Source organism: Melanostigma gelatinosum, assembly GCF_949748355.1.
Source record: "Melanostigma gelatinosum genome assembly, chromosome: 5".
NCBI lineage: Eukaryota > Metazoa > Chordata > Actinopteri > Perciformes > Zoarcidae > Melanostigma > Melanostigma gelatinosum.
Window position 1 is genome coordinate 14309252 of NC_136638.1, and position 13098 is coordinate 14322349.

The 13098-nt window shown below is 44.1% G+C and overlaps 1 protein-coding gene across 1 annotated transcript; it reads right to left on the bottom strand.

Annotated features, from left to right (window-relative positions):
• Positions 1 to 1070: 1070 nt before the first annotated feature.
• On the bottom strand, positions 1071 to 10032 carry kctd16a (potassium channel tetramerization domain containing 16a; the record flags this gene model as incomplete). The annotated part of the gene is made up of 2 exons (XM_079269111.1): positions 1071 to 1522; positions 9210 to 10032. 2 exons carry the CDS (start codon positions 10030 to 10032, stop codon positions 1071 to 1073), a joined length of 1275 nt encoding a protein of 424 aa, XP_079125237.1.
• Positions 10033 to 13098: the final 3066 nt, after the last annotated feature.

Here is a 13098-nt window from a genome sequence, read left to right on the forward strand (position 1 = left end):
CCTATAACGTTGAGTTAAGTTCGGTCTGAGAAGAAAAACACAATTTAATCGTTACTTTCTTGATCTTCTCTTCTCTCTTGAGCGCTGCTCTTGCACATGTACATGTACACTATACAGCTTGTCTGGCCTTTTTGTTTTGGTTGCTAAATCTGTGATTGGATTATCGCTGTGCGGGGGAGAGAGCTTTGTTGATCGGCCAATTATGAGAATAAGACCTGAGAATAAGACCTGAGAATAAAACCTGTAATTTCCACGTTCAACCTAATTGGAGCCTACTGCAGATTACAAGGTCTACTAAGATTGCAGGTTTTACGAAGAATAAATACAAGTTGAACCCATTTATTAGCTTTTTTGCACACTTACAATCAAGTCAAATAACCATTATATGCTCTACCTACACAACATCATCTATCCAACACATAATGACAACATTGGACAAAAAGTTTTACAATGGCAAACAGATCCAGGCGGTGCTTTCCTTTACGTTAGCCCCAGTCTCAACACACCATTTTTACCCATCACACAAAACAGTGAATTTAAAGTTTGTTTGATATTGCATAATTATGCTAAGGGTGAAATGACATGCAGTGCCGATATCGAAGCCTACTATGACTATATGTGTTATCAGTGGAGAATAGTGATATTCCATTGCTAACTCACAGCACCATATGGGTACGTCCATTTTTTTTAAATCAGCTACTTTGGGCAATTGCACATCCAGTATGTGATAGATTGATGAATTGAAACGATGTTGCTCCTGAGGTTGCTTTGTTGCTTAAATAGTGATATAGTAGCCGCTCTCTGAAGTGAGAACAGGGTTAGTGATGTAAGCCCCAACAAGTAACCTGATGTGTAACCACATGTGCATATCATAACAAATCAATGACTCCCACTGCTTTGTGCCGTGTGTGCTCAGCTAGTCATGCTGGCGGGAAAGTGTCCACAGTACTTTTTTCTTTTTTTTCTAATACAGTATGTGCCTTAGAGGGTGCAGTCTATTGCCTGTGCAGTTAATACTCTTCATCGATGGTGGCATGATGACTACCATCTCTTTCTTTTTAACACTCATTTCAGAGACGGTACTTTCTCAGGAGCTCTGATTGCCAATTGTACTTCCTCTCCGGAAAGCGATCGGGAATCCTGATGCGCCGGAAGTCCTGGATGCATTTCTCCAGCTCCTGCGCTGGAGTCATCTTCTCCTTGTTGCCTTTCCTTTTTGCAGCCTCTCGATCTCGGACCCCGAAGGTTCTCACGCGGAGCATGTCAGTCTTGCGGCGCATCTCTGCCTGATGCAGCACGTGAGCTGATCCTTTGGGCATGGGACGGTCCAGCGTCTGGATGTTGGCGCGCCGGCTCACGGGGCCACAGATCACGGTTCCTTGAGGGGAGCTGGCCTCCGACTGGGTCTCAGAACAGGAAGTGGACAGCTCGTTGAAGGAGGTGCCGCTCTCCCCTTCGCGCTCGCTTTTGTGGCTCTTGCAGCAGCAGTCACAGTGAGAGGACAACCACCTTGAGGGCCCACCTGGAAAACAAAACACGGAAACACATTTGTCTCTTGTTTTGACCACATGCAGTACATCTACTCCCGCAGCAAGACACTCTTTCTTGCAGTAACGCACTGTCAACTAATGTCCGAGTTGTCTGTATGGTGACAGATTCAAACAAAAGAAACAGTTGCACTGATCAAGCAAATGCTGACAAATGCCTACACAGCAGTTTCAATGTCATACAAATATATTTAAACGAACATCAGATGAGTGTGTGTGTGTGTGTGTGTGTGTGTGTGTGTGTGTGTGTGTGTGTGTGTGTGTGTGTGTGTGTGTGGTAGGGTTGCCATTTAATTGCTAAATTTCAAGGAGCTTGTGGGCTGTGCATATTGCTTCCTCTGATAAGGAGAGGCCCCAGAGCTCAGTGCGGTTCAGTATGGCTCCCTAAAAGACCTTTCCCATTTCCCGAGGCAAAGCTTGTCTCAGAGCCAAAACTATTTGCTTTGCCGTCCAGTTTCTTTTAAGAACTGTTACCTGACTGTCTTGTATTAAGGAGGCGGTGTATTATGTCTTGTGTTTTCAGATCACTCTTGTCAAATAACTCGACAAGGTGCGTTCTATCTTTAGGGAGGCAGCAAAGTAGAAAAGGCATGTCAACAAAGTATAATTCCTCTTGGGTGGTAACAGAACTGGGTCGGTGAATAGATGTACCCGCAGGTGTGACCTCCTGTCATCAAGTTTACACAGACACTCCACCAGGTAGTAACAGAAGATTTTAAGAGTCTTCATTCTGCCTCTTGTACCTCGAATCGTCTCACGTTCTCCTACATTGCTAATTATGAACCAGAAATGCTGCTGTAATGCCCGCTGGCTTGTGAAGTGTTCATGTAAAGACAGGAAACACTGTAGCGGTCTTTCATTTTCCAGAAATATCCCTGAACTATGCTCTCATTTAGATGTATTAACAGGTAGAAAGGTGCGGCGTTGAAAGCTGCTGTGCTCTATGTATTCTAAACAACAGAATATGAGCGAAAAACTGGTGCACACAGGCCCTTAATACCTCTTAATGGCTTTTTCCAATGGGATGACACAGACTCAATGGCAATGATATCTCAGAGCGAGTAATAATTTTGTCCATTACCTCCTTCCAGTGCTTGCACCAATTTATACTGAACAGAGTTGAAGGGGGATTTTAACCTCTCTGCGCCCACTGTAATAATGACCTTATCTCTTGTGCGATGATTGCATTGAGCTGATAGTGAGAGTCACTAACAGCTTTTTAATGGCTAATCCATGAGTAAAGGGGCCAATCAGTGCACCAGTTTCCCCCCGCAGAAAACGAATCTAGCTGAATCCAGCCGACGAGCAGCACCAGGCAAATGGATGCGGGCGCTTTAGCGCGGAAGATCAGGCTGAGCATTGTTTCTAAATGGATGGATGCTGTATTCCAGAGGGGCAACCCGTTTAGGAAACTAGCCAACACCCAATAATAGCATCATAAAACTTTTAGTCCATGCAGGAGAATGAATTGTATTAAAGCCACTGATGAGGCTGAGAAGGACCTGGGCTTGCATTTTGTTTCATACAATAATTTGTCTCAATGAAGCATGGCCATAGACGAGCATATAATACAAAAACAAATCGTCATTGTCAGAAGGCGACCGCTAACTGTGTGTTTTGGATAAAAGTGGTGTAGTGTCAAGCTTTGATGTCCCCTTCAGAGCCAAGACAGGAAACGACTAAGAGCCTTGTCAGGAAACGCAGTCATTCTCGGGTACTTTTAAACAAGTGGGTGTGTGCAATACCCTTTGGTATCTTTTCAGGGAAGCCATTGATTGCATTGTGTTTTTCTCAGATCCATACAGCCTGTCTAAGAGATCATATTCCAACCACATTAAAAGACTGGGGCTGGTCCTCAGACCATACTCAGGCTGCACTTCTCATAAATAACACAGACAGAGGGAGTCAAGTTCAGCAGAGGTTTTGCAGGCGTGTCACAAGGGGTATCCTCAAACTCCTCTCCATCTCTAAAGAAAGCAGGGATGTTTGTCCTCGTGCCCGTGAGAGGTCAGAGTTTTATGGATATTGAAGGACCTGGATATTGGAGTAAAATTAGACATTTTTATCCATTGAGAGGTTTTAAATGGCAGAAAAGTAGGACATGATGGGGGCTTAAAGGCAGACGGCTCTAACAAACTCAGATTCAAATGTCAGTGGCTTTCTTGCCAGACATTAGTGACTTTGTTTTCATCTGTGCCTCTAAACAGACTCATCAAGGGTGTGTGATGATTATTTCTCTGATGGTGGAGCACAGAGCTCCAGTCATGTAATCTGAGAGGCAAAAAGGGAAATTGAGAGGAACAAGAAATATACTCGATCACTCAGCAATTTCATGTTGTCATTGCACATGACCAGGAGGCCATAACGCAATTTATTTCAGATTTGCACTTGAGTCACCCGAAGCTGTCTGCTTTTCAAATTTGAATCTCAGCAGTGACGTGAACTGTGCCCTCAATCTAAATCAATGAAAATAGGTTTTCAACACAACGCGGCTCTTTGTATCCAAGCTGCTGGAGTCAGACAAGAGAAAAAACATTTAACTGTTACATTTCTGGGATAAACCTACTTGCTTTATCCTTCCAAACACAACAAAATATTGCAAGGCAGAGGGGTGTGAGACATCATGAAATGCTTCAGTCGCTGTTTGGTTTTAGTGCAATATAATATAATATTCTCTGGCCTACAATTTGGGCGAATTTGAGATCTTGCAAAAAGGTTTTTTTCCCCCATGTCACTCCCTGGGCTCCGTATGAAACACACAAAATAGGTAGAAAAAGTATCAGAGTATCAGCCCTGATTGTTTGGTGAAAGCAATTCTCTGATCATAGACACAGTCTTATATTCTCCAGCTCCCACAAATATGTTTTACTTTGCCTCAGGAGGAGTGTAGTTTACATGCTTGTTAGCGCACAAATTAGGCCAACGTGTCCTTACAGCAGTAAAAAAAAAAAAGGCTTGTCTTGCAAAGGCAGTGACCATCCTTACAGGGTGAGGAAAATCCATTTCACCAAGATAGTCCTTTGCTGAAAAAGTATCACTTGAGCAGTTTGTGTCCAACCTCACTGACGGCTACAGCCATCCTCTTTCCCGGTATAGTAATATCTGTAATATCTGCGTGCAATTTAATTTGTCAATATTTATTACATGCAGCCAGCCAGCAGCAGTGATGAGAGAGAGCTGGACAGGAATAGTCCGGGTGACCCAACAAGCTTTACATGATAACTCAAGGACACTCTTACTCTCGCATAGACCCATTACTGTCCCAAATGATCTGCTTTCCGGGACGAGAGTGAAAGCTTCACTGGCTGATTGTTGATGACAAGAGGGTGCTGTCCCCTCCCAGAGTCACAGGGTGGTTGCCCCGCCGTGTGGGTCCCTGATGAACAATCAACTGAGACAGATTGAAACGTCTATAACAGCCTCTCCTGACCCAGAGCCACACCCCTCCATTGCACAAGCCCTGATGAAGCATGATGAGACGAGGAGACAGCAAAGAAGGTGTCCTGAGTATTCACCGAGCTCTTGGCATCACCTAGATGAAGCCTCAAGAGGCTGCAGGAAAGACAAGGGCCGATGCTTGTCCTTCACCCTGTCAAGTAGATGATATTCAAAGAGTGACGTCTAAGGAAAGGGAACTCTAACCTCTTTTTACTTCTCCATCACTGACTCAAAATATATAGATTCTTTGGGACAAACTTCAACTCACTATGTACAGTCGAGCCCCAACGCCATAACAATCACTACCTTACGACCTCCCGCATGTCAACACACGGGATCCCCTGTCTTCAGGAAACACTCAGCGCTGCCCACAATGTGAGCTCCACCATGTAGCCATTAAATGTCCCCGGAGGGATCATTAAGGTGTTGGATGTCAGATGGTAAGCGCTATTACACTCCTACAGCTACAGAGCACAGAAAACAATATTCAAATTATATTTAAAGAATGTAAATTTACGAGGTTCGAACTGCATCTGTCATTTTAAAGGAACAGGTTATAAGTGTTGTATGTTTAGATTGATGGCTTAACGTTGCTTCCACTCTGCTCAATATGGGAACTGCAAATTGCTTAATGGGTAATCCATCAAAGTCTATGTTGCTTCTTTTTATTTGTCAAAATTGCATTATCATCACTTGGTAATGAAGTTACTGGGACTATTTTGAAAACTCTCCTTGTTGGTGCGTTCAAGGGCACTCCCAACATCTGTGGATTTTGAGTCAGCATCGTCACAGTATATTGTTGGTAAATGCAGTGTGCAACAGTGTCCTCGTCACTGAGAAACCTTTTCATAATGAAAGATTGCCTATATTATGTGTGTTCTACGTCTCTGCAAATTAATTTAAATACCATGAGATGTAAACTAACAGCTGCATATAATATCAATATAATCAACATAAAAAGTTTGTAGTCAGATTCAGAGAAAATACAGCAGTATACTGTGAAGAGTACTATTCAGAGTCAAGGACCTGAAACATAAAAAAGGACCAGCACGGCCTTTTAAAATTCAGTGTATGAGGCTTCAATGAATGATTGGTTTCAGAAAATGTACTTCCCCTTTGCATCTGCAGTTGTTCAATAAGCTCAGATTTACTCCCATGGTGATCCAGCTTGTCTACTCGCACTGATGAAGTGCACAAGGTGCTGCAACCATTGTGAGAAATAATGGCACAAGCATTCCTTGCTTCTGACCGTCCTCCTGCCTCTTTTGCTCTTTTAAGACGTATACGAGTTATTCATGGGCGCACCATCCATCTCTTGTAGGCGCTGCCGATCCATCCACACGACAACAGGCTCTCTGGGAGCTCGGGGACGGCCCAATCTTTTCCTCCATTACACCCGAGCAATTGATTACTTTCCCCCCTACTTTCTCCCGGCCGCCTTGTGGCTATTGTTCAGGCGCAATAATGGCCACACATCATCTCATTTACAGCCCCAAATGAAGACTGCACAGTTATATTAACAAAGCACACCTGGCATTCTCCATCTTCACTGTACATGTCTCCCATTAAGACAAGGCACGTCGGCACAGCCCTTTCAGATGAGGAAAGATGGAAACTGTCTGATGGTGCCGGTCCTACTGTTCACTGATGATTTGCTCTGCCTCTGTGATGTGGAAGAGGTAATGTCAGAGCAGGTTATGATGATATTGTGTCCATGACGACGAATCATTTTCATCTATAAATTGAAATATGACTTATTTTTCAAACTGCCTTAAAAAGAGGTGAGCATTTATCTTCTTAAATTGCATCTCCATCCCGCATGGCTGGAGACATTGGAAATATTTTTGGGAACACAGATTGCTTTGTAATTAGCCAACGAGCTCCTCTTTCCCCAGAGATGATAAGCAATAACGAGACGAGCCAACTGAGAGGTTAGAGTTGTAAATCCTTACAGAAATAATGTTGTCACTGCCGATTGAAAAAAACCAACTAAATGTCTCTATCATGCTAATGAACCTGCATGTCTGCTTGACGAATAACCCGACAAGATCATCATCGATGGAAGCCCGTATCTACCAGTAAAAGAAAATAAATACAACCAGCTACTCTCTGTCCCGTACACTTTAATGTGTGCTGGTTAGATGTTTTTATTCAAAGGGTGAACAAGTCATACCCGTCACACACGTGAATCATTCATCAGGATCAAAAACTCTGGTTCATGATGAATGCTCAGACACTGCGGCCTCCTCCATCATTTGTTTTAGTCCGTGGAGAAACCAATGGCATACATCCAACTGAGCAGGAGGGGATGACAATAATTGAGAGTAGAGTGTCTAAACTTTATGAGGGAATGTGTCCCCAGACTTTTAATACAGATGATACCACGCAGTAAAATGATGAATATCTACTGTTGGCATTTTGACTGGAGTCCACACTATTCGGCAGAGTCAGTGGAGCTTGTAGAAAACAACTGACGCATTTAACAAGAAGAGCAACATTGATGACGCCAAGGAACTGACGGCCTGGAAGAAAGTCTCTCAATGTATTTACAGCGCCGGATTGCTCTTTTTTACTCTCCAAACAAACCGAGACTCCCCGTTTCACTCCATATGGGCCTGCGGTTGGATGGGAGCATGGGGTAAAAGGAGAGCAGCGAAGTGTTCTGCTGAAAACAACAATAAAGCACATCTGTTTCGTGCCAACCTCAAAGGTGCATTTGTCGACATGCATTCGGACTACCTGCCCTAGGCCAGCCAGTGTCCCACATTCAGAATCAGGTTACAGTATTTGTCTTGAAAGTGGATGCGGCCCGCTGTGCTGCTATGAAGCAAGGGCTCTCACGCATGTCTGCCCCTGATGTGTCTATCCATCATCTTGACTAGGCCGTTGTCTCCCAACGCTCGCTATCTATATGTGTTTCCTTTAACCCTCACCTTGTCTTCTCTCTTTTAATGAAAATCCAGTCTCTCCCTCTTCTTCCGTGTCATACCGCCAAACACTTTTCCCCCCCTCTCCGCTCCCTCAGACCCAATGAACTTTCCTGTCCGATACTTACTTCAATCTATTTTTGCACCTCGCTCCCTCTCTCTTCTTTCTGCCTCAGTTCTTTCTCCCCATGGCCAGGTCTCATGCAACTTTTACTCCCTCATTTCTCCTCCTCAGCTGCTCTCCCTTACATCTGTTCACCTCTCGCTTCTACACTTGCCTTCAGTTTGCTTCCTTAAATTCCCTCTTTTGGTTTCTGGGCTTTTTCTTTCTCTGCATCTTCTTTCCTTCCTTAGTGCCGTTCCTCCCCTGTCCCTCACCTTCATCCTCCTCCCACTGTTCCTGTCTTTGTCCTCGGGCAGTGTCTGTTCAAGGGGAGGAACACCTACACCGTGTGCTGTGCTTCAGAAAGTTGAATAACTCAGGGAAATACAACCTGGTCAATGTTTGTGCAAGTCCTCGACCCATCCTCCTACACCTCCAACCTCAGCTCTTCCAAAGGGAGCCACTCTGAGTAATGAACAAAGTGCTTTTTTAACTAGCCATATGGCCCAACTCCTCTCTCTGCAAAGAGTGGAATGAACCATGTTTGCAGCTAATTAAGGCATTTGCTGATGAACAAACTTGTCTTCAAGTGAAAAGCAAAGCTGATTCAAGAGAATGCAGCAGCATTCATGTGAATTGTGTGCAGCCCATCGGTGCTATATTATTCATCACCCATCAGCAGCTGGGCTATAACCCTTACGCATGACGCATGTGTACTTGAAGTGTAGCAGCAATGTGACTCAACTCCCCTGAGGCCCGTGGGCAAGTTCGCCTCTTATCTCGGCCCCAAAACAGACGTTTAAAGTCAGCCACTGCAAGGGATGCAAGTATTTTTAGAAGGATGTGCTGAAACCCGACCATACCTCCTGGTGGTGTGAGATAACACACACCATGTTTCTGCAAACCATCTCTAATTGTAGACCATTCGAAATAAATTGCATGGGGTTTCCATATGGAAATATGTGTGGTTATGCTTTTTTTACACCATTTAACTAATGGGGGAAGCGCCCTTTCTGGTCAGCATGCAATACCATACATGGCCTGGATACGGTTATATGGGGGAGAGAGGGGGCACTTGGGTGTTGTTTGTGTTCCACTTAGTTGTTTGCATTCTAATTATTTCTGGAGGTCAAAGCCATCAGTTTATCTCTCATCACCTCTGAAAGTACGAAGTAGGAATAAATCTTCACTCACGGTAGAAGATGTACTGTGCGTAATTGGACCAGACCCTGTCATCCGCGTAATGACCGATGGAGGATGCAGACAGGGACGAATTGCAGGCCACAATGTGAAAGCCGCTCTCTGACAGCATGTCAAAAGCTCTCTCCAGGTGCTTGAACTTGAGGTAAAACCTGCAGGTGTAACGGTCCGGGGGTCTGTCCGAGTCCCTGTTGTCATTCAGGGCGTCTCCAAATACCTCTTTCGCCAAGCCAATCCTACTGCTGATGAAGATCTTCGGTAACTTTTTTGCCTTGATATCGAGTTGACTTTCTCTGCCTCCCCCAGCGCACGCGCCTTTGAACGCGACTGTGATGTAGCCATACCTCCGGTCCAAGGAGTAAGAGGGAAAAAATCTCTGGTCACTGCCCTGCGACGCATCATCCAAATCACTGTAGCACACGTCGTCTGGAAATAGTTTTGAATCCTCGGACGATAAAAGTTTGGCCAAATCTGGCAGCTGGAAGTATTCCGCCTCTCTTTTCAACCTTCCTCTCTCGGGGAAGTGGTCAGGGAGGACAACTTGCTTGTCTCTAAGATAATCTAATACATACCGAAACAGAAAGCCATCCCTGTCAATAAAATAACGTCCTCTGAAGTCCCGGGACAAGTCATTTGAAGACCCCTTCTTGTTAGAGAACAGCTTGCCAAGTAAGGAATTTGGAAAGCTTGTCAATGTGGCATGGCGAGTGTAATACACTTGCCCACCCACGTTTAGCTCAATAACATCCGATGGAGGATTTTGCACCGACCCTTGCTCTTTTGCGGGTTGCGTTTTGCAGTTTTCGCTCAGTGCCATTTTTCCAGCTCTTGCACGAAATCGGAGTCTCGATCACGGAGCGCAAACGTCCCAGAAGTTTAGGATGTGGGGTGTAGCTGCATGGTGTTGACGCCCTCAGACCCAAAGCATAGTCTTGATTCAAGCTGCAGTCATTGCAAACACTCCAAGGTGTGCTTACAGTATATCCGTTAACCCCATGCGTAAGTGTGCCTGCCCACCGTGCATCCTTTTTTGAACGAGTATCAAAACCGGTGAGCACATCATGTTACACGCATCCACTGTGTTGGGTCATTCCTGTGATTTCAGAGAAATGCAATTCTCACTTCACTCTGAAATTTCCCAAAAAGTAAAAAACATTTGATCATCTGAAAATCATCTGAAGAATGTTCGTGCATCCCTTCATTCTGCTACCAAGCGTCGCTCCATGACAACTGGGATGCTGAAACATGCTCCGAGGTTGCTCACAGAGAAGAGGGTGAAGGTGCGACTCCCGTGCGCACCCATCTCTCCAACGATTTGGTCCGGCAGAAGCTTAAAAGAAATCCTAATGTTGCTCCAAGCTGTGCACGAGAGAGAGAGAGAGAGAGAGAGAGAGAGAGAGAGAGAGAGAGAGAGAGAGAGAGAGAGAGAGAGAGAGAGAGAGAGAGAGAGAGAGAGAGAATCGTCCCATGAAGTAATGCCTTACATCATCCAAAAGGAAAATGACATTTGCAGACGATCGACATAAAACGGATTGATGTGGAAGCATCCGTGCAGTTTTTCATGAGATTCTGCGGCGTGCAGCTGGCGGAGAGGATTCAGGTCGAATGCAGATTTTAACATCCAGCGTTGCGGATTTGAATCCCTTCTTCTGAGTCTTCACAGTGGCTTTCGCATTTACATGTAAGGCTTTTAGCTGACGCGCTTATCCTGAGAGACGGGTGAGGGGTTAGGTCCCATCTTGCTCAGAGACTCATCGGCAGTGACAGCTTCACGTGAATAGAGCTAGTGAACTACAGGATAACTCCTTTTCTATATCCAAACGCAGATTATGGCTCAACTATTGAAATAACCTAAAACAATCTGAATCCCAGTTTCACTTTTCTGCATCAGATTGAACCTTCAGGCAGCAGTATCACTTCCAACACCCCGAACAATGTGACTGAATATGAAAATTGATCCCTTCCTCATCGATTTGACCGAGAGAATTCCTATTTCAGGACCACGGACAGATCTCAGCTCGCTGCAAGTCTCAGCTGCTTGATGATCCGTACTCAAATAAATAAATACAAGAGTAAAACAATGCATTGATTAATGATCTCGTAATTTTTACACAAGTATGTGTGTTGATGCTGAGAAATATGAACCCTCATTACGAGTCATTATTTCTGGGTAATGGAAGGAGGACATGGGTCTGGGACGTGTGTTATCGCTAAGGTCCTGCTCAGTGAATTTGTCATAGAGCCATCAGTTTACGCAAGGTGAAGGCATCCGATGGACAATCCAGTTTGGATGAAGTGAGATGCAGGGCTGAATTTAAGGCTTGTCAATGCATGTCATCATCTATATATGCTGATATATACAGGCCACAAGCAAGTGTTGGATGTAAAGGATGCACGTAGATGTCTACATGAAAATATGCAATCAAAGGTGTATGCTGACCTGCATCTGGGAGACTTATGGGCCTATATATATGAAGTATAAGGTCCCACATGTCCAGCAACTACATCACATGTAACACTCACACTGATCTGTGACTGTGTCTCATGTTTGCTTTTCAGATTGTTTGTTGTTTTGTGTGTGTGTGTGGACGTGTGTGTGTGTGTGTGTGTGTTTTTGAAGTCATGCTGTAATAAATCAGATACTTTTATTGCTGCAGTGCTGAGAGAAGGCTTTGATGATGGGAGCGCACCCTTGACTCGTGGTTTTGAGGAGGCAGCGGTCACGCTTTACCCGGTTAATTCAGAGTATATTGTGCTGGAGAGGGGTTGCTAAGCAGCCACAGGGGACTGAGTGGGATTCAAACAGTGGGGATTTAGAGCTACCGTGAGCATGCCACTGAGCTCTGTTTCTGTGATATGAGGTCTCACTGCTGACATTATGCATGTTAATGTTTTGTGGATTATGTGACCCTATCAGTGGAGTGTGAAAACTATTTGATATCATTAGATGGTGACAATACAGATTATTTTATGAGGATTGTTGTGCTGTGTTTGTTTGATGAATGCATATAAATAGATCTGAGTGTATCTCTGGTGCTGGACTTGTATAACAGAAGTTCATTCCCTGTCCCTTGCTTGGGGAGGATCCTCTTCCCATATGTGCTATAAACCCTGTTTCTTATTCATCTCACTCATCCACCCATTAGAGCCAATTTCCCAGCCTCCTGTCTTCACTTTATTTCCTGTGCGCTAGTCCCTGGTTAGATTCTATCTTTTGGAAAGGGTTGAATTTCATGCATGAATAATGTAAGACTACAACTGAGCGTGAAGTAAGAACATCTGTATGTGCTGTAACATTAAATTGACAATTGTGGATTTTGCAAGCGCTTGCATTATAATCTGCAGTGTGTGGCATGGTCAATTCAGACATATTGAGACCAGTCAGGTTGTGTTGCATGAGAAAAAATGCATCTGTTGAGTAAGAAATGTTTTTAAAAAGTAATTTCTAAATCTTTACAAATAACATGATTTATGATGAAATGTTCATGGATAACTTTACACTTCTGGTATCCAAACATTGCTCCTGTGGTGTGTACTTTTGCAAACAAGCCAGTGAGTTTGCTGTCTTTGAAAATATTCAATGCACTGTTGTGCAGCCTTGAAAGCAACAACAAACCTCTCAGCAGAGTTATTATCCCCTTTGCACACAGTAATAGCCGGCCTTACCCTACTTCCTCTTCTCCCAGGCACTTTTCAACCACTCATATTTCCAGATGAAAGAGGCATAAATATGAACTGGCAAGTCTTGAGAAACAAAATGCACAGTTTTTTGGCCAAAATCGAAATGAAAGTAACGACTTAAAAAACATTCTAAGCTCCCTTCTGTTTCAATACATTATTTGCTTCATCATATTTTTGTAAATGCACGTATCGATTGTTTCCT